Here is a 21,714-nt window from a genome sequence, read left to right as displayed (position 1 = left end):
CCTATACAGCCTGGATGGATAGCAGCTCATCTTGCTCGTAGTCTAGGCATTCAGTGTGCCTAGATGAGCAGGTGGATGTTTCATCTTGGTTACATTATGAGCTGGTTAGTCTCTGATCCGGCATGGTTTCTGGATGGAATAATAGAGACCGGTTTTCTGTATAGGTTTGAATTTATGCTAGTCTTTTGCCTCCCTGCTACATCTTTTGCACTAATGGGACATTGGCCTTGTGCCTTTTGACCAGTACTTGCTAGGCATGTCTTATGTTCCTAAAACATTACAAACTCAACATTTTACTTGTAGCCCTGGTCATACTTTTTTTTTTATCCTTAAAGACTCCGATATATTAATATGCATGTAGAGCTTCCTATTTTGCAGTAAATATTGTTGCTAACCTGTTATGAGATTAACAAAGCAGGCAGAGCAAGAGTTGTTCTGCTGACTGCTGAAGTTTTATCACATAAACATTTTGAAAGCAAATTATACCAGAAAGTTGTTCAAAGTCCATCGTCCTATCAGATAGAAAAAGTGACTCTGTCAAACTTTGTCTTTATGTGTGACAGATCTGTTGGAGGAGTAATTCTATAAGCATAACATTTGAGTTATACTACTGGGGGCTTAATTTGAAATTTGTTTGGTGCTGGCTAGAATCTAATGGAAGCCCTGTACTAGTTTTCAGTTGAATCAGACCTGGTCCGCCTCAGATCTTTTTCTCCTTTTAGCTATGTGAGTTTTAAACAGCCATCCTTTAAATAAGGTCCATTTAGTGCTTTAGGGGGTTATTTTATTTATATGATTTCAAGGTTGTTTGATTTGCACTTCTATGTATGTGTGTATTAAGTTAATAAGTATTTGATAACAAAAACATACTACATTTTTATTGTGGATGATAACATATTCCATATGACAGGTTTACCATACCAAGAGTTATTTATTATTGTTTTTGTGACCTACTTTGAACAGAAGACTGCCGACATGGTGTAATTTATGATAGGTGCATTATGGAGAAAAAAATTATGCAGTTCTTGACTAAATATAACTTTAATGCTTGTTTATTGCAATTATTTTTTTAATATATTTGCAGAATTTTAGCAACACAAAGAATTATCTCCCTCCAGAAATGAAATCGTTTTTTATTCCTGGGAAGGTAAGATTTTGTACTTAAATTGTTTTCTTTGTTTGGCTGCCTATATTGTCTTGTTTTCTGATTTAACTTAATAAATATGCTGAATAATGATATCTGTTTGTTCATAAGACAATGTGTGCTCTTGATTTTGTGAATTGTCCTTGTTTATATTGGTGTTGCTAACATTAAAATAGTATTTTTTGATGTCTATCAATCCCATTTTAATTTTTTAAAGCATTTTTTTTTCTATTTATGCATTTTTATTTATTAACTGTATTACAATGTTATCAATTCATGATATGTATGGTACATGTTCTCCTCTCTGTGGACACTAAGGATTTGATCTCTGCTGTGTTTTTAATTGCCTGTCTTGTCCTCTTTATCCCCTCCCCTTCCTGTCAGCCAAAGGCCGCAAATGTTCTTGGTGCAGTAAACAAACCCTTGTCTGCTGCTGGAAAGCAGTCGCAGACCAAGGCTTCACGCATGGAGACAATCAGCAATGCCAGCAGCAATTCTAATCCCAGCTCTCCGGGAAGAAGTAAAGGACGGTAATTGTACATATATCAAATATTACTGGATAATATAAAATACATATTTTTGGTTCTGATTTAATTCCCTGATTTTTCACTAATTAAGATGCAGACATTTAGAAGTGCTATGCTGTCTGCTTTTCACATTTATATTAAAAGCATTAAAAAACCTTTTGTTAAATTGTTTTCATGTTGCAAGTCTTTTATTTAAAGGCTGGATGAATTTGTTTGCTGCACAGCATACTGTATACAGTATGACTACAAAGTGCCAGTGTACAATGATTATTTAAATGAGCAATGGCCTATTTTTTCTGATAGTGAAATATGGGAGGAATTTGGAATAATCATAAATATCTGAGATGTAACTAATAAGATAATATTAAAAGTTTGTATAATCCTTGCCATCTTAGTTCTATTATGTCACCTATATATTTTGTGTGTTAATTTGTTGTACAGCCTTGATAGCAGTGAAATGGATCATAGTGAAAATGAAGATATTACTATAATGAAGACCTCTCCTCTACCAGGAAAAAAGAATGACAAAAGAGAAGATTCTGATCTTTTAAGGGTATGCCTCAAGTTATTATTATAACCACAAGCAGCTTTTTTTTTTTTTTTAAGACAAATGAATAAATTAATTTATATGTTAAAAACATAAATTGCTCTGAATAGAAAAATACCTTTGAGGAAACTAAAGGTTCACTATGTTTTGGCTAGTGAAGCTTCATCAGATTTCTGTCACCTAATGAGTCCCAAGGGATTCCAATCCCAATCCATAAATCTAATACACAGCTTCTTTCGCTAGCACCTTCATTTGCCATATACTATATGACATCAGGGTGTGATTTTACATTGCTGTAATTTAATAATTACCAAACAAGGAGACCAGAAATTCCTGCTATAAAAGCAGTGGTTTGAAAGATTACATATACTAAGGCTGCAATGTCATTTGAAGTTGTTTTTGTTTTGATTTTTTTTTAATTATGACCCCACACTCTGCACATACAGTACACATAAAAATATAATTTCATTTATAATGTATATGAGCATCTCATAAATTGTGATTTTTTTACTATTAAAAAGATGCTACTTGTTCAGGAGGAAGCATATTATCAAGCTCTTAAAAAGCAGCTGGTATAACCGCTTAAGGCACAAAACTTAGCTAATAATATTTTAACATGCAGGCATTCCTTTTGGCATTTTTGTAAATGTCCTTTAAATTAAATCATACTAGATGCACACGTTTGTTGCTATATGTATTTTTTTTGAAGTTCATTTATCAGTATACCAGATGGGTTACTTCTATGTTACCTGTCATTCCAACTAGTTGAATACTATACAGAGTACCTTTAGAATTAATCAAGTTAGGAACCTTTAGAGTTAATCAGGATGTTATTTATATCTGTCTCTAAAGAAGCACACTTACTTATTTACTATGAGTGACTGTGACACTGGTTATTTACTTCCTGTTTACTTAACGGCTTCTAACACTATGTTTACTACACAGATCACAAGGTAGAATCTCATGCAATTAAAACACACCTTAAACACATAGTGCAACCACACAAATGACAAAAAACCTTCTAAAGGTAAAAAAAAAAAAAAAAAAGCTATAAAAAGTACCCAATGTCCCTCTTCTTTTTAGGAATAAATGCTGTCTTTTAATAAACTTTAACACAGAACACCAGTCATTTCAGCCCACCAAACAAAGTAATGCTGGATGTGTTTGGTCTAAATATTATATCATGGCATAATTTTAATTTTGGACTGTATGTACAGATATTTTTGTCATAATTTTAATTGTACAACTTTAAAGGCGTGTAAGACTTGGATAGTACATTTTTATTGCCTGGAGCTAAATGTTGGGTTATTTTTACTGTTGGTTGGCTAATTTGTTGTTACTTTAGAATTTTTGATCAGGAACATTTTCATTTTTTAGAACTGAAATAATGCAATAAACCAATGAGCATGAATTAAGTAATGCTTTAACTTAAGTTCTTTCTAACCTACTTCTTTACAGAAATATGTTATAATTGTGACCTACCAATGGTCAAAAAACCTATGTGTCTTCCTTTCGTTAAACTGTATTTCCTTTATGTTTATTTCATTCTCTGTGGTAATACACACTTATTGTTCTGCTTTTAACTCCCTTGCTGCCTCAGGCTCACAGACAAGTCTTTCGGTTATAGAAGATGTTGGTTGTAATACCACCATAGTTTATAGACAACAGCTTTCTGCTATTGCTCTGACTTTTTAAGTGTGTACATTTTTAAACCCATGATAAAGCACCATATTTTTCAACAATCTTCCAGCCTTTCCTCCTTTCTCCAGATGTTTGTATTTGCAGACAGGCACACCAAACACTGTGTTTGTTCTCAGGAAAGAACTGCCACTTATTTTTGACCTCAGATGCATTATGAACTAGACATCTGAGCCTCCAATGGTTCAGCCACTAAATATTTTAGTTACATTTTTCAAAGGTAATTTTCGTAAGATATGCTTTCTTTAATATAATATGTCAAGGTGAAGTGTGAATATTTACATATGTCCCAGATGCTAGGAAGATTGTAGAAAAGGGGAAAAAGACAAACAAAATGTGAAATAATAATCCAAGAAATGCACTTATTAATAATAAAGGTGAAGATGTCTTCTCTTGCAAATAGCAGAACTGAAATGTACTGATTGCTTTAAAATGTATGCATCTTAAATAAAAGGAAACTGAGCATTTAATATGATATGAAAAAAATATCACTTCCATTTCACTTATCTCTTCAGCGAAATGTGAACATCCTGGTTTGTGAACAGGAGCACACCAGTATATCTAGGATTATCAAGTAATGGGATGGAAATCATAGAAACTTTACACAGTAGAGAATAAATCATTAATCTTAGATCTGTATAATCACAATATTGCCCTTTACATCATACATCAACTTCTCATTAGTTGAAGTTTTATTAGTTATGAAAAATAACATGTAGGTGTGCAAATATGAATGTTATTTCATCAGTTTGCTAAAACCATTGTTACAGGTTTATTATGCTTGACAGTGAGTTTTTAATGTAGCATTTTTAATAACACTGTTTTGCATGCAATATTTTTATTCTGTTAGGAGACTTAAACTTTTGTAGGTTGTCAAGTTGAGACCTATTAACCATGAGACCCCGTGACCCTGTGTTCGGATTCAACGGGTTGGAAAATGGATGGATGTATCAAAATATTTGTTTGACAAATTTAATTTAAACTTGTTTTTGAGTAACTAATATGTGTCATCTATTAAGGCTTTAGTATAGCATATAGCAATCTGCAATAATTTGAAGATGGCATTTTGAAGGGTGTATTTTTTTTGTTTTTTTTTCTATATTACATTTTGCAAGGAAACTGAGAAGCCTAGAGGCAGAAAGAAAGCTGCAACTGTTGATCAAGAAGAAAGGTCACTAATGGATGATACTGGACAGGAGCAGAAGCCAAAAAGAGGTCGCAAACGAGTTATCAATACCAGTCCTTCAGAATCAGATGAACAGCAGTGGTCTGATGAAAAACGAATTAAGGATGATTTGCTTGAGGCCGAAGATGAACAAAACAGTCCACCCAAAAAGGCCAGAAGGGGACGACCTCCAAAAGCAGCTAGTAGTAGTTTGACAAAAGAAGAGACACCATCAAAAGGGCGAAGAGGTCGAAAGAAGGCAGCACCACCTGTAGAAGAGGAATTAGATGATGAGGAAGAGGATGAAGGAGATAGGGAAAACATGGACAGAAAAGTCAGAGGTCGACCACCTAAAACACAGAGGAAGTCACAGCATAGGTTTGTTTTGCTTAAATCCTTTACTATTTTTAGTATTCTCTGCCTGACAAATGATATAGTAAGTTCATATCATATTTTTATCAGTAAACCATCAATGCCAGATAGACCACTTACTGCTAAACCATATATGATGTCAGCACATGTGTGGGCTCTATATGCAATCAATGCAAAGTCTTGAAATTAACTTGAACACATTGCAAAACCTTTTCTATTACATAATGTAACATGGCCAGTACGATGCTGCCATTATTAGCATCACTGCTTTATGGGCACTGTGTCCTGGGTGTGAATCTTGCACCCAAGCATTGTTCCTATGGTGTTTGCCCATTCTCCCCATGTCTGCATGGGGTTTTTCCCCCCCAAGTACTCAGATTTTCCTTCTACATCCCAAAATATGTACTGGTTAGATTATTTGCTGAATCCAAATTGGCCAAGTGTAAGTGTGTTTGGTATGTATGAGTGGGGCCTACAATGGACTGGCCCCTTGTTCAGGTTATGGTAAAGTAACTGCAGAAATGTTTATGCAATGTCAGTGATTTCTTAAAAAATATGTTATAGGTACTAATGTGTAAAACTACTCGTGATTGCATTGTCAAATCTGGATGGCATTGTCAAATTTGTTTTATTACCAAGCTTATCATGATTTCTTCATCAGTGTTTTTTTCTTTTAAGAAACATTTTGTTTTACATTATGCATGTGACTGCCAGTGGCTTTACCATATTCTTAAACCAATCCACTAATCCCTTGTTCTCCCATTTGATGAAATCTTTATAAATTCCTAAGCACTAAACCTAATAGTTTGAGTTGTAATCCTACGATGTTGACGTTGTTTGCAAGTTCAAGGAAATCATGGAAATATCAGCAAACTTCATCAAACTCGGCAAAATGCATTGAAGTTTACAGGCAAGGAGGAACTGAACTTGTTTTGAGAGGATTCTAAAATTGCAATAGTCCTAAGTGTCTCTGAGGGCTAGGAAAGTGTCTGCCAGCTATGCTGGACTGTTTATAGTGGCCAAAAATTTGACCTGACCTATAAGGCAGCAGTGCTAACCACTACTCTACCATACCTTAAACAACAAAAGCCAGCAAATGCTCATTAACTAGCAATAAGTAAATTAAACAAAAGGATTGCACTCAGAGTTCAAACCTTTAGGGTACTGATTGGCCATGCCACACAGTGGCTGTGTGAGGCTGGCTTAATCCATTTTTTGAAGTTGGTGAGTTAACACCTCTGTGTTGTTTCTGATCTCTATGTGCAGATGCTTTGCTCTTTTTCTGTGCTGATGCTTTGCCTTGTAAAGAGTAATAAATATTTTGCGGTTATTATTTTTTCACAGTGTCTCATCATGCCGGCATTCACAATTACCTATGTGGCCTGACGGTGACTGAGTGAGCCCACAGGAATTAGCATGTTATGCTATTGCTGCCAAGTATTGCTAATCCCTATGTGCTCACAGAGTTCCAGTCTTCAGGGCACTGATTGGCCATGCTGTGCAGTGACCGTCACTGCCCAATCTGAAATACATAGTGGTTAATTTAGCAGTGAAGACACAATGTACAATGCATCTGTGCGAAACAACAAAGCATTTTCATAATACTGCCATTATGGTCAGCTAATTTAAGTAAAAACTGAGTTTTTTTTTCTTTTTATTATTATTATTATAATAATTATAACCTGTGGCGTGTGAATCCAACCACAGTACCACTCGGGTAGTGACATCACACATGCATGTGTAGGTATAACCATGCCATAAAGTGTGAAGTAAAGTGTGCTTACAGTATGCTGCATGATAGTTCTGTGCTTGTGTGATTGGGTAGCGATATCCTCATCCAACATGGCTGCTACAGCTTTGTGATGAAACACTGGCCTCACAAGGCATTATGTGGCATACTGGGAAATATGTTTGCATAAGTTGGCTGCACAGGAAATTTTCAGGAAAGGATTGGCAAACAGGTACTGACTATAAGCTCTACTCTTTCATGACCTTCTTTTAACCAAAACCTATAAACCTATCTACAACTCCAGCCTCCTTGGTTGAGCATAAATCTCTCTGGCATGAGGGACTTGCGTTTGATTTTTTGAATTTACTATCAGTGGACAGTGTCCACAAATCATTAAATAAAAACTAGGTTGGCTGAGTTTGGCTATGGATCCTTGTTTCACTGACCAAAAGGAAACAAGTATACAGTGGTGTGAAAAACTATTTGCCCCCTTCCTGATTTCTTATTCTTTTGCATGTTTGTCACACAAAATGTTTCTGATCATCAAACACATTTAACCATTAGTCAAATATAACACAAGTAAACACAAAATGCAGTTTGTAAATGGTGGTTTTTATTATTTAGGGAGAAAAAAAAATCCAAACCTACAGGGCCCTGTGTGAAAAAGTAATTGCCCCCTGAACCTAATAACTGGTTGGGCCACCCTTAGCAGCAATAACTGCAATCAAGCGTTTGCGATAACTTGCAATGAGTCTGTTACAGCGCTCTGGAGGAATTTTGGCCCACTCATCTTTGCAAAATTGTTGTAATTCAGCTTTATTTGAGGGTTTTCTAGCATGAACCGCCTTTTTAAGGTCATGCCATAGCATCTCAATTGGATTCAGGTCAGGACTTTGACTAGGCCACTCCAAAGTCTTCATTTTGTTTTTCTTCAGCCATTCAGAGGTGGATTTGCTGGTGTGTTTTGGGTCATTGTCCTGTTGCAGCACCCAAGATCGCTTCAGCTTGAGTTGACGAACAGATGGCCGGACATTCTCCTTCAGGATTTTTTGGTAGACAGTAGAATTCATGGTTCCATCTATCACAGCAAGCCTTCCAGGTCCTGAAGCAGCAAAACAACCCCAGACCATCACACTACCACCACCATATTTTACTGTTGGTATGATGTTCTTTTTCTGAAATGCTGTGTTCCTTTTACGCCAGATGTAACGGGACATTTGCCTTCCAAAAAGTTCAACTTTTGTCTCATCAGTCCACAAGGTATTTTCCCAAAAGTCTTGGCACTCATTGAGATGTTTCTTAGCAAAATTGAGACGAGCCCTAATGTTCTTTTTGCTTAACAGTGGTTTGCGTCTTGGAAATCTGCCATGCAGGCCGTTTTTGCCCAGTCTCTTTGTTATGGTGGAGTCGTGAACACTGACCTTAATTGAGGCAAGTGAGGCCTGCAGTTCTTTAGACGTTGTCCTGGGGTCTTTTGTGACCTCTCGGATGAGTCGTCTCTGCGCTCTTGGGGTAATTTTGGTCGGCCGGCCACTCCTGGGAAGGTTCACCACTGTTCCATGTTTTTGCCATTTGTGGATAATGGCTCTCACTGTGGTTCGCTGGAGTCCCAAAGCTTTAGAAATGGCTTTATAACCTTTTACCAGACTGATAGATCTCAATTACTTCTGTTCTCATTTGTTCTTTGGATCTTGGCATGATGTCTAGCTTTTGAGGTGCTTTTGGTCTACTTCTCTGTGTCAGGCAGCTCCTATTTAAGTGATTTCTTGATTGAAACAGGTGTGGCAGTAATCAGGCCAGGGGGTGGCTACGGAAATTGAACTCAGGTGTGATACACCACAGTTAGGTTATTTTTTAACAAGGGGGCAATTACTTTTTCACACAGGGCCATGTAGGTTTGGATTTTTTTTCTCCCTAAATAATAAAAACCTTCATTTAAAAACTGCATTTTGTGTTTACTTGTGTTATATTTGACTAATGGTTAAATGTGTTTGATGATCAGAAACATTTTGTGTGACAAACATGCAAAAGAATAAGAAATCAGGAAGGGGGCAAATAGTTTTTCACACCACTGTAGATTGTGGTTTATAGCTTACAGTGTCATCATGGCTTTTATGATCTGTATTCTCGAACAAGCGCGTTTTCAGTTTATGCATTATTTTTGTGCAGGGCAGAAACATCTGAGGTTACTGATGAATCTGTTGAGACAACTCCACAGAAAAGACGAGGAAGACCTCCTAAAGCTCCACAATCACAGCCAAAGAAAAGCACGTAGGTGTATTTTTAACCAAGGTGTTATCTTACGGTGTTTCACCAAAAACAAATCCTGCTGTTTGTCAGCTGTTTTTTTTTTTTTTTCTGGTGAGCAAAATGCATTGTTCGCTAAGCAGCTTTCAAAAGTGAGTTCAAATGTATTGCTTTATCTGGTTATCTTCTTGTTTTTAAGACCTAGCCGAGGGCCAAGATCTCGATCAGTCTTCACTAAGGAAGATTCTGAGGATGAATTAGATATCTCACAGGAGAGCATTGATGATGTTCATCAAGAGGAAGAAGATGGAGAGGAGGAAGAGGAAGCAGCAGTCAGCACAAAGAAGGCAAGTAAATTTCCGAACACTAATCTTAAATAATACCAACAGGTATTCTAAGTATGCTTGCATAGTTTTGGTAGATAATGCAAACACACTTTTCACATATAAAAATGTAGACATCCACAGTGGAATTATGTAAGAACACTTTAATGCCACAATAACATTTTCCCCACAGAAAATTGCCAATAGTTCTAGGTAATTAGATAAAAATAAATATCAATAAAGATAATGGCCTTTTTTTGGATTTTTTCTACTGTTTTGCCTACAGTATATGAGTGCTACCGATAAACCAAGGGCAAGTGGCTGAGCTGGGCTTGATCAGCTTTGTAACACCGTCATACATCTCAGAAAGCAGCATATTGATGAGGAATATTTCAGTCAAGGAGTTCAGACCCAGAGATGCAGTGCAACTGAAAATCATGCTACCTATATATGTAGATTAACAGTGAGGGGAAAACAGATGTGCAAAATGAAGCCTTTGAAGCACACAGTTTTGATTTCAACTCTTCATTTTAAATAATAGATATTAAAAATGACCAGCCCGTGATGGCAAACTTAAAACAAGACAAGCAACTTAAGCAGAGTGGTGGTTCTCTGGCTACAGGATCTGAGCTGGCAACTCAAAGGATGCTGGTTCAAATCCTGGCAGTGACAGAATGAATATTACGTTGGGCTTTTGAGCAAGGCTCTTAACCTGAAATTCCTCCAGGAGCTCTGTATCAATAGCTAACCCTGTGCTCTGACCCCAAAGCTCTCTGGGGGGGAGAGTAAGTTGGGGTATGCAAAAAATGACAAGTTCCTAATACAAGAAATTGTACATGGCAGTAAATGGATTAAAAAAAAAAAACATTAAACATTTGTTTATTTGATGCAAATATAGTGCTATTCACAGTCAACCAGAAAAGGTTTATTCTGGTCAGTGTGTTTGTTTTAGTTTCTGTGCTACTGTGTTGTACCTGTGTAGAGGGCAACACTTATTGTTTTTTTTTCTTTCCTCCACCATACATGAGCATTGCAAATCAAAGTGTCTGCCCTGCAAAAATTACAATACAAGTAGAGTTATGATTATCAAACTAACAGGTATTCGAAAGGATCTAGAAAACATGTGACATCAAAAATGTATTTAACTGCTCTACAACAATCAATTAATATGTTAGTATTTGGTTTTATAGTCTGGTTTAGTCAGACAGTTTATAGTAGTGAATGTGTGATTCACAAAACATCTTGTGAAAGTGCACTCTTGTCAACTGGGGCAACCCCACTTTGCCAAGCTGTATTCTGTTTATAATCCTACTTTTGCTTCTGCAATTCTATTTTATCAGTGGTTATGCTCTGCAGTGATTTGTAATAACCGACAGATGCAAACGCAAATAATATGAAATAATATTTTTTCCTAAACACTGCTTACTTTTTGACCATTAAATTCTGTGTTATTTTACATAGCGAGATTCACGCTGAGTGAATATATCTTTGCGGTTTTTACACTTAACAATAAATCTGAAGTGAATAATAAGTGAATTATAAAATCTTTTTGAAAGAGCCAAGCCACCTACACATCACAATTTTCAATGATGTGTAACTTGTGTGCATGCACTCGCAATACTCCCAAAAAAAAAAAATACTCCGAAGATAGAGCAGATTGAAGTATCATAAACCAATTATTGACCTTTTTTAATACATAATGAGTCATTCTTGCTGAGAATATTTTAAAAACTTATGCCAACATGTTTGAGTGAGTAAACTTACTGACACTCACTCATTCCAGTCAGTCTGTAAACACACAGGGAGAACATGTAAAAGACCCTGGCACAGAGAGGTAGGTATATATTAGTTCTGCGCCTCCTGGAGAAGCTGACATAAAAGAAGCTTACAAGTGGCAGCTTCAGCAGCACTGTAGTGGGGTGGGGGGCAAACACAGTACTTACAGAGCACATTGGAAATATTTCCCAGCTGCTAGAATCCATCAGCCCTTGTGCGTGGCCACAGGCTTTTCTCAGGTCTGGATCCTTTCATCCTTAAGCACTTTGAGCTACATTATTTGTATGAAAATGTGCTATATAAATAAAAGTTGTTGTTGTTCCTTTTGGTCAGCTCACGGAGCTGGTAAAAGTATCTTGTACAGGTTGCCTCTGACCCCAGGGGAGTGGGCTGAGGTGGTGCTGGATGTCATGCGTAAATGGACAAGGGATTGAAGCAGCTGAGAGCATGTCGATTCGCAAAACACTTGAGCAGTATGGCAGAAGTGACTGCTGAGGAAGCCAAAAAGTCCTTTTTGGGGCCACCTCACCCACATTCAATGTAAAAATGAGTTTCATGCAGATCGGAGATTAAAAAAAAAAAAAAAAAAAACAACTTTCTAATATTATAGTGACCAGTAGATGATATAGTGACCAACATTGTACAATGGCAAACTATATCAAAACTTTACCCTTGTCACATAATCTACATGGTAAGCCATCCAGTCATATGCTCACAATGTGTAAAAGACATGTAGTTTTACTAAAATATTGTTAAACCACCTCCAGAATTCATGCTGATAAATGAAATGGAATATACTCAGATGCTGCATGAACAGTTGAATTGCAGACCCACCTCCCATTGTTACCTGTATATTTATGTCCACAACTGGAGTACCTCAGAATTATTTAGCAGCAGGCCGTGAAAATGTATAGGGAGAGTTGACATTTTGCATGTTGAAACTTCACAGATATGCACAAGTACAAGCCATGTTCTCTTCCTAACAATGCTTTCACTTGGGTTTTTCCTATAAGGAAGTTTGCACTATCGATATCTTGTGAAACACATTGATAGCCAATCAATAAGTTGTTACTGTGCTGGACTTTTGGACGTTAATTAGGAAGGAGGGTTAGAGGCTGATCTTTAATTCAAATACTCTGGCACATTTGAGCATATTCTGTTTTAGTTCAAGAGAACATTTCCTGGAAGTGACTTACTAAACCAGGTTTTAGTAAAAATGCATGTGAACATACAACTGGATAACATCACGTCTGAATTATGTGACACAAGACTTTTTTTTTTATGGATATTGTACAATTGTCTAAAATTGATCAGTATAGACTTAAATTGTGAACTTTTTAATCTAATTTCCACATGAAAACATTAGATTCACAATTTTTCTTGGCCTTCACTACAAACTACACGGCATAAGTAACAACATATTTAAAAAATATGTTTTTGCATAGAGTATTCCTTTAAAATTTGTTATATTACCATTCCTCGGGTGATTTGTGTTTTTTTCCAGCAAGTGTCAGTCCTTAACTTCTTTATTTAATTCTTTATGAAAGCAGTTTTAGTATGTGTTTAAATTCATTGGCTTGTTCATAATATTTTGAAAGTTGTAATATATTATACCAGTTTGTATCTGCTTGCTCATTTTACTGAAGTAGCAGTTACTCTTCATATGTCTTTATGAACAAAAATAGTGCAACATTTTAGAATTTTTAAATTGCTAAAATTGTTATCTTCATGGTGTTACCTAGCTTATTTTAAACTGCTGTCACTGGTGCTCTTATTTAATTTAACGACTTGAATTCTAAACAAACCTTAATGCTTTCTTCTTCAAATCTGGTTTTTTGTTTAAATATTTGGTCATCAAGCTTCACTTTGCTGTGTTTCACTCACCAACGTTACTTCAAAATTATGCATGAATGATATACTCTATAGGTGGGTATGCAACACTTTTATCTGATCACTTTAATGTCTGTTTTCAAAGGATACATCCTTAAATTTTCCATAGCAATGGAAATGATTACTGGGAGATATAAAATAAGTGGTACTATATCTTAATTTAATTTGCATTTTAAGAATTGTTTGAAAAATAACATATTACAAAAAAAGAGCTTGTTTATGACAACCACAAAACACACAGCTATTGAAACATGACTTAACATCTGAAATATTGTTTTTAACTTAATTTTAATTCAATTTTTAAATATTTCATATTACTTTTATTGCTTCATTATTTCTGATGCTAACCAATCTACCCTCTTAAAATGGATGTCAGAATCTCACAAAGAAAGGAAAGAATTGTTTGTAAATAGTTTGATAGATTATGGTAGGAGGGCGTACTTGTGTGCATACAGAGGAAAAGAAAGAAGGCTTAGAGATGTATTAGAAATATATAGTTGACAGTGGAATGAGGGACAGCGCACAGATGAGCAGCAGTGGTTAAGGGTATTGAATGAATTTGGTTGTTTTGAGCAAACTGCTACATAAGCTGAGAATATTGTTTTATTTTCTGTTTTTGACTTTTCACGTGTCATTGCAACCTTCTCTTTTGTAATGCACACACAGTTGAGAAAGAGCAAATAGCCATTACACTGTGACAAATGCTTCTCTTGCTTTATGCTTAGGCAGTTTGAATTCAAACCTTTTAAATGGCAGAAGTTTACCAGAGAGTTTGGTTTTTTTTTTTTTTTTTTTTTTTTTACACATTACTAGTTAACCATGAAAAGAAATATAGCAAATGTTGTCTGGTTGTTTACTCTCTGGGTTGCATTTTCATGTAACTTTTATGTATTTTTTAAAAAACATTACAAAATAACAATACAAAAAAATTAAGTGTGAACCTTAAGAATTACATACATATCCAACACCTTATTTACATACTAGCTTTAAAAATTGTGATATTTTTATTTTAAAAGTTCACAGTTGTCAATGCCTCACCACACTGCAAGCATCCAAATACCAAAACGGTGCATGAACATTTGAAATCCGCCCATCAGTAATTGGAATTTGAGTATTACTTGATTTTTACATATTTCCATATTTCTATGGGGTTGTATTAATAAACACCAAGTATTATTATTATGAAAATTAAAAAGAATAAAGATCTCTCTAGTTTTCAGCCTTATACAGCTTCCATATACATGTTTTGATCTAGAATACATTACTGCATATAACTTTTTTTTTATGAAAATTCTGCTGTTTGTCAGTTACCGGAATGTGAATTTAAGATTTCAGATTATTCACCTGAGAATAAAACCTTTTTGTTTTCCATGCTCTTTCAAACATGTGGTGGTAACAACTGAGAACTATACATTTTCCACATTACATGCATCAGTTACTGTATGTTTTCTTCACTGTATAGAACTATCCCTTGTGCTGTCTGAAAGCTTGTAAAGTAAGTAACAGTTTTGTGCATAATCTGTGATCTAGTCAGATTATAGAGACCAGAGTCTGTACTCTTTCCAATACAATAAAAATACCACGTAAAAATTCAAACCTCACGAATAATTTGTTTAAATTCATAAGGCACCATCTACATGTGTGCAGTAGAATTATAGCCTACTTTATAATTAAATAATATTGAGAGACCCAGAGTAATACTGTTAAAGTAGTAGGATCACATAGTACACGCAGGTCACATTCAAGTCCATACAAAAAGGCACAAATACACTGACATTTCCTTTTTTGCACATGTTTTGTGTTTAAATGTATTTACGCATTTTCTGATAATTTTAGCACACTTACAAGAATCAACATTATACTTGGGAGGGCTGTCCAATCCAACATTGGCTGCTACCACTCGCTGATGTCACGATTGCTTTGCAAAGCATCATGGGGCCACTGGGCAAGAAAAGTTACTCTAATAGTCAGAAAATTCCCAGGGAAATATCCAGTGACTTTTGATTACTGCATGTTTGCAGTGAAAGATGTTATGGTGAATTTCACTGAGCACCACTATTTATCACAGACTAAACATATGTGAACATTTTCATTAAATGAAGCTTATTCCAGAAACTGTCTTTTACAACTTTAATTTAGGTTATAGGAGATTTCTGGGGTCTGGCTTAAATCAGGGCTGATTGGTTCAAGATTTTCTTTAATCTTTTTAAGTTTAAACAATCTTGTTTTACAAGTTGTTTCCAACACCTAAATATTAATGACTTTGTTAGTTTAATATATTTGATTATTTAGTGTTTCTTTATTCTCTTATTCAGATACGACGCAGGCCCACTAAAAGGGAAAGAAGATGAGTGAAGGACAGTGACGAAAAGAGTATATAAATTCCACATAGACTGAAGGCCTTGCAAATCCCAATATGGAAATTGTTTGGGAGAGAAAAAGAAGACAAGAAGTCTGTCATCTGCTGCCGCTTTTCTTTGCAGTTCTTAATGTCACAAGCTTTAGCCACACACATTAATATCGTAATTTGTGGTTTGTTGTGCATTGTGATGTGCGCCAACTATTTGATTTCTAATCTAAAGGAAAAATGTAAATAATCTTTTAAAATATTTTTGTTTTTTTGTTTCTTGTGGGGTTATTATTATTATTATTATTTTCCCAAGGGGGTGGGATGGGGATTTGAAACTATATAGCTTTTATCTTGCAGCTTTAAAGTCAACAACACCCCATTAAATATGTCTGGAGAAATGTTTTAAAATGGACCTTAAGCAATATCTGTAAGTGTTTGTATCTGTACTCTTTACTGTGAAACAAAATCAAAGGAACAATTCTTCTAGCATTTTTTATCTGTTTACCAATGTGTTAAGTGATTTCTATTATTTTCATGAATATGTCTTCTCTTGTAAACATTTTTCTGTGTAGGTGCAATGGTGGTTGTATAAAAATATCAAAAGTCCAGCTTCAAAGAAGTTGACAGGAAATGATGAATTTTACAGTTCAGTATTTGGAAAACAAAATTCTGGTCAAATACAAAACCTGAAAACGATTAGGTTTTGTTATTTCAATATTATCAGTGCATTAAATTTAATGTACTAAGGTTGCTTTTTACTTCCCCAGTGAGTTTTATTTACTTTGCTGTATCAATAAAAAAATCACTATAGAACACTTAATGTTATTATTATAATATACATGAATTATGTTCTTATTTGTAAATCTGTGATATCAGAAATCCTTCCACATTTTTAAAGCATGTGTTCTCGTATCAAAAGAGAAGATAATTTATTCATTTGTTGAAAAGTTTTATAAATTATTGTTATGCGCATTATGCCATTATTATATCCATGTATTTTATACTGTAGCAAGATATCCCAACTTCAAAATAAAATGCTGACATAGGAATATGAGGTTGCACCTCTGGACCCCTAATGAGGGCTGAAGTTGATGTATTGCAGTATATTCTGTCATTGGCCCCACATAAGGAGCTGGGCCAGGCAAGGGAAATCTTCAATGCCAGGTCTGTTATGTAAGGAGCCGTCATTGAGGTGCACATATGTGGTGGGGCTCAGGCCTTGAAAAGGCCATTTCTAGCATGTTGCCTTAATTCCTGCCAAATATCAGTAAATAATTCCTATAAAGTAACATGGGATGCTATTGTGCGAGTTAGAGTTTAAGAACCAGAAGACTGTTTAACTGCAATCTGTCCTTGGCACTTGCATTGTCTACCCATAAGTAAAGTGAACCTAGAAAGGGTGTAAATGGCTACTCCATGTTATGATTAAAATTATTTAGAGGGCAAAATAGTTGACCCCTCTCTAAAGGAAGATATCTGAACCTGTTCTGTGGGGCAGGAATAATGCAGATGTATATACAAGGGAGGCCATACCCCTCCAGTACTAGAAAGGATGTTCTGGTGTCTTTTTGGGTTTGCCTTGGACTGGTATGATATGTGATCTTTGGCATTGTGTTAATTTTTTTCATACTGGCACATTATGGTGATAAAAAAATAAAGAATCCCTTTTCGACAATTCAATCTGTAACTATTTGTTGCTCGTCCTGAGGTGTAGTGCAAAGAAGGGGTTAGTCCCTTGTAGCAGGGACCCTGATTTTCCAAACATCACTATGTTAAAAGAATTGGGAAAGTGTTTGTGTTACATATTTAGAATCTGGTTTATTTGCCATAGTGATAAAGAAATAAAAAAAAAATGATTAGCAATGAGCTCTTTTCTACCCCAGCAAGTGCTTAAGCAAGCGGGAAACTGGTTAAAGACACTTGTAGCTGCATTTGTTCAGGGTTTCCGAAATTTTGCAGTTTCACCATGCTGCTTAGAAGGATTCAGACAATGAGTGTGATGCGTATACAAATAATTCCACAGTACAAATTTTTTTGTTTCAAAAGTTCTAGTTAAATTTGAAACAAGAACAGTTCACACAAACATAAATTGAAAAACTGATAATACAAAAAAGGAAATGTTCTTGTATGTTTAAGGCTTCGGTATCTTGTTGCTTTTTTCTATATATGTATGGTCCCATGGTCATGTGCAAGCAAATCTAACAGCCCATGTCTCTAGCAAGAGACTGTTTCCTAATTGGCTGATTAACATTCTGTTATTACAGATACTGTATAGCCAGGAATGTTCTATTACATGTAACCTTATAGGAGTAAAAGAGTCTAACAGTATCTAAGCAACTATGTGAAGTTAATATTCTAGTGTACTTAATCAAATACTTAAGTGTATTTTAACATTTTTGGGTTGACGCCTACAATACTGTTTTCTTTTGCCACATTCAGATTTTCTTGTAATACTACAGTCATATTTTTGTAAATTTCTAAAAGGAAAATGATGTTGAGAAGAGTGGTCATGATGTTGTAAAACATAATACCCCTAGGCATTCTAATGTTCTTGTGATATGCATAAAATCGTTTTCGAATTGTACTGTTTGAATAAGAATGCAAATCATGCTGTAAATGTAAACAGCATCTAAAGTAACTGTTGTACTGAACACCTAAAGCAATATGAATGACATCATTTGAAGACACTTCCAGGTTAGTGATTTCTTGGTTGGAATACATTGTTTTACCAGGTACAATTTTTTAAATTATTAAGAAAATCATATTCAGAAAATTAATCCATTAACATACATTTAGTGTGGCTTAGTGGCTGAGACATTCAGTCTCCTCCTCAGACTCACTGTACACCCTTTACAGTTGCTTAACATGCCTTTGCAATACATGTTCTACGTAATAGATGACTGGACTTTGTATACTGTAGAGTCTTGCAATAGTGATTTTATAGAGACCGCAGAGTAGTGTTTTGCATTTAAAGGTTAAAGACTGTATTTGCTAACTAGTAATGAACGAACCCTGCTGAGTTTGCATCAGTTTTGGTGAAATCGTGGAAATTTTGGGAAGTTTGCCAAACTCCACATAATGTTTTATGTCAATGAGGAAGGAAATAGCTGCACTACCTTTGAGGAGATAGTGTTTTAAGTGTCCCTCATGGCTAGGGAAGCATATGCGTACTATGTGGGTCCAACTGCTGTAGCCAAAAGAGTGACCTGAACTGTGAGACAGCAGTGCTAACCACTGTGCGATTGTGCCTACCTAAGATAAAGTTTAATACAATTACATATCAGAACAGTAAGATTTTTTGCAGACAGTTGCAACAGGAAGAGGAGGCATTAATTTACAAATGCTTGACTTCACAGATTCCATTGTAAGTATTCTCCCTCAAACCAAAAAGTAAAGTTTGTTTTTATTGTTGCTTTTGCATGTTTGCTGTGACTGTACCAAATAAATGCAACAGTAAAGCACATGGATTTTTCACTCCTTCCTGTTTGTTGTAACTCACAGGGTAATAAAATTAAAGGGGCAGGCTCAGTGTTACACACGGGTCACAAATAAGTCCATATAAGAGGACATCACCTTTAAGACACAGAAACATTACCATTTTCTTCTGCATGTGCATTTTGTATTTAAATGTGTTCACAACTTTTCCTCTAATTTTAGCCCACTACTAGGATCAGAGTTATTGGGGAGTTGGCCCATCCAAAATTGGCATTGGCCTTTACCAGGGCCTCATGTAGCACAGGTAAAAGAAGTTTATCTGATCTGTCTGCATGGTGAATATCTAAGAAAACATTTTGGTGAACAAGGACACTGGCGAACACGGCATATTAATAGCGAAAAACGCTTTGGTGAATTTCACTGGTCAACACTATTCCTAATGAACGGTGAAACATGCCATTTGCCTCTGCGATGCAGTGCAGTAGTGTGAGATTTCCAACCTAGGGTTGGACAGCCCTCATACAGGAGAGCCACAGTATTTTTTTTGATCCTGCTTATTCTTATTATCAGTGGCACACAATTGTATTTAATACACCATGTTCTTGCTCACCATACAGTTCCTGTGATGGTAGGCTTTAGTTTTCTCAAAACGGATCAGTACTCAGTAAATGTGACTTTTTCTCATTTCATTCTTTTCTTGTCTTTCAGTCTTTCTTGAAGAGTATACTGTATAGTGAACATAAATACAAAGTGTTCTTGTTGGCTGCTTTTTTTGTCTTTTATAATTAGTTAGCAACAAATTAAGAAAAAGTAATTAATTATTGAGCCTTAGTAAGGCTACTAATAAAGCAATAACAAGAATAAGTAAATAAACCCCAGTGTAGTATAAGCTGTCATGGTAGTAAGCGTCATATAAATATTCTATTTAAACAGGACTACTAGAGCTTGACTTCAAATAAAAAGAATAAACATACAGGATCTGGGTTATTGTCAGTCATTTCAATTGTCTTAAAAACCCATGATAAAGAGAATTCAGGAGCATATACTGTAAGTTATAATAATAGCTGACTCATAGTGCAGTGAAGGCATATATGCACAAATTTATTTGGTGTTTTTTTTTCTCCCTTTCATTTTTTTGTTGTTTTGTCACATAAACATGAAAATGAGATCTTCTATCCATCTATTTTCAGTCCTGATTATCCTGAGCAGTGTTGCAGGGAATCTGTCTTTTAATGTAAACAAACAAAACACAAAATGTTAACAGAAATTAAAGAAAGTTGCGCTGATCCAAGTTTTCTTTCAGTCTTGATAGTGATACAGCATGATTTTGTCCAGCTCCTCATTGCAAAACTGTTTATAAACTCTTACTACTTGTGCAGGCTTTAAATCTAAATGAATTGTGTTCAGTCCTGTTGAGGCCTTCAGTGTGAATGACTTGTGGCTTTAGACTGCACTGTTACTAAACTACACTTTTTTGCTCCATTATTCTGATGTAGATTAGCTTGTGTGTTTTGCCTCCCTGCCTTCTTGACCCGGCTGGAATTCAGATGACAAATGGAAGACCTGAAAAATCCTGTGATGCAGTGCTGAGTTAATGGCTCCTTTATTGATTGCAAGAACAGTATCCTTGGAGCATTCTGATTCTGCTGCCACCATGCTAGAGTGTTAATATGAGGTACATACTTTTATTCAGACATATCTGCTCAAAATTAGTCCAGTTATTTGTATTGCTGACTAATTACTTCATATAATGATGTTTTACACTCTTAATTATTCAGGTGCACTTTGAAAAACTTGAGGTGAGCACTCATGTGCTTCTTAATGACAAGTGGTCTTCCCTTGATATTCTATCATTGATCACATTTTGAGCAAAAAGTGTGTCCATCTGGTAGAGTCAAACACACGAGAGAGGGTCTCTATATCCAGGGGTGATGTACTTCTTTCCTTGTAAAGATTTTACTAATATGTTGTCCTAAAATTTCCTCTTTTAGACAATATGGCTAGGACAATGGTTTAGTGAATCTTTGAAGCCTTAAAAATGAAATCTTTTCTGTACTGTTTAATATTTCTTTGTGATTGTCACACATTTTAATTATGGCATGTTTTTTTTAACAGTGGGCCAAATTGTCAACAGAAACTAATACAGTGGGCTGCATAAAGTCTAGGTGTGGTAATATGGTAATGACGAACGTTAACTTTAAAAATGCATGCTCCATGGTTTAACTGTAAAACTTTTTATTACACACTATTAAGAGCAGTGCTCAAACACCAGTCAGAGAGCAATTTTAAAGCACAGTGATTTCATTTTACATTGTTCTAGTCATAGCCGTCAAACTGGTTACTTCCTTACAGACGGTTTTTATCTGCTAGTCTGCTTCTATACTTGCTTGTAGTAATTTACATCTGTGAAAAGACCTGCTTGCAATTGTGTGTGCTGCCAAATAATGATGCCATACACACAGCAGGATTGCAAAGAGTAATGTACAGTCTGTAAAAATCAAGCAAAGGTGT

The 21,714-nt window shown here is 35.4% G+C and overlaps 1 protein-coding gene across 1 annotated transcript in view; it reads left to right on the top strand.

Moving 5' to 3' along the window:
• Positions 1-17,443, top strand: part of pds5b (PDS5 cohesin associated factor B) — a 155,442-nt gene extending 137,999 nt beyond the window's left edge. Inside the window, exons 29-35 of the mRNA XM_028799315.2 lie at positions 1,085-1,147; positions 1,529-1,674; positions 2,113-2,224; positions 5,032-5,459; positions 9,352-9,453; positions 9,629-9,776; positions 15,734-17,443. Coding sequence (XP_028655148.1) covers positions 1,085-1,147; positions 1,529-1,674; positions 2,113-2,224; positions 5,032-5,459; positions 9,352-9,453; positions 9,629-9,776; positions 15,734-15,769 — 1,035 coding nt within the window. The 3' untranslated portion in view covers positions 15,770-17,443. The remainder of the gene's footprint in view (positions 1-1,084; positions 1,148-1,528; positions 1,675-2,112; positions 2,225-5,031; positions 5,460-9,351; positions 9,454-9,628; positions 9,777-15,733) is intronic.
• The last annotated feature ends 4,271 nt before the right edge of the window (positions 17,444-21,714 follow it).

Source organism: Erpetoichthys calabaricus, chromosome 4, assembly GCF_900747795.2.
Source record: "Erpetoichthys calabaricus chromosome 4, fErpCal1.3, whole genome shotgun sequence".
Taxonomy (NCBI): domain Eukaryota; kingdom Metazoa; phylum Chordata; class Cladistia; order Polypteriformes; family Polypteridae; genus Erpetoichthys; species Erpetoichthys calabaricus.
Note: the sequence above shows the minus strand (reverse complement) of the source record. Positions and strands in the feature narration are given on the sequence as shown.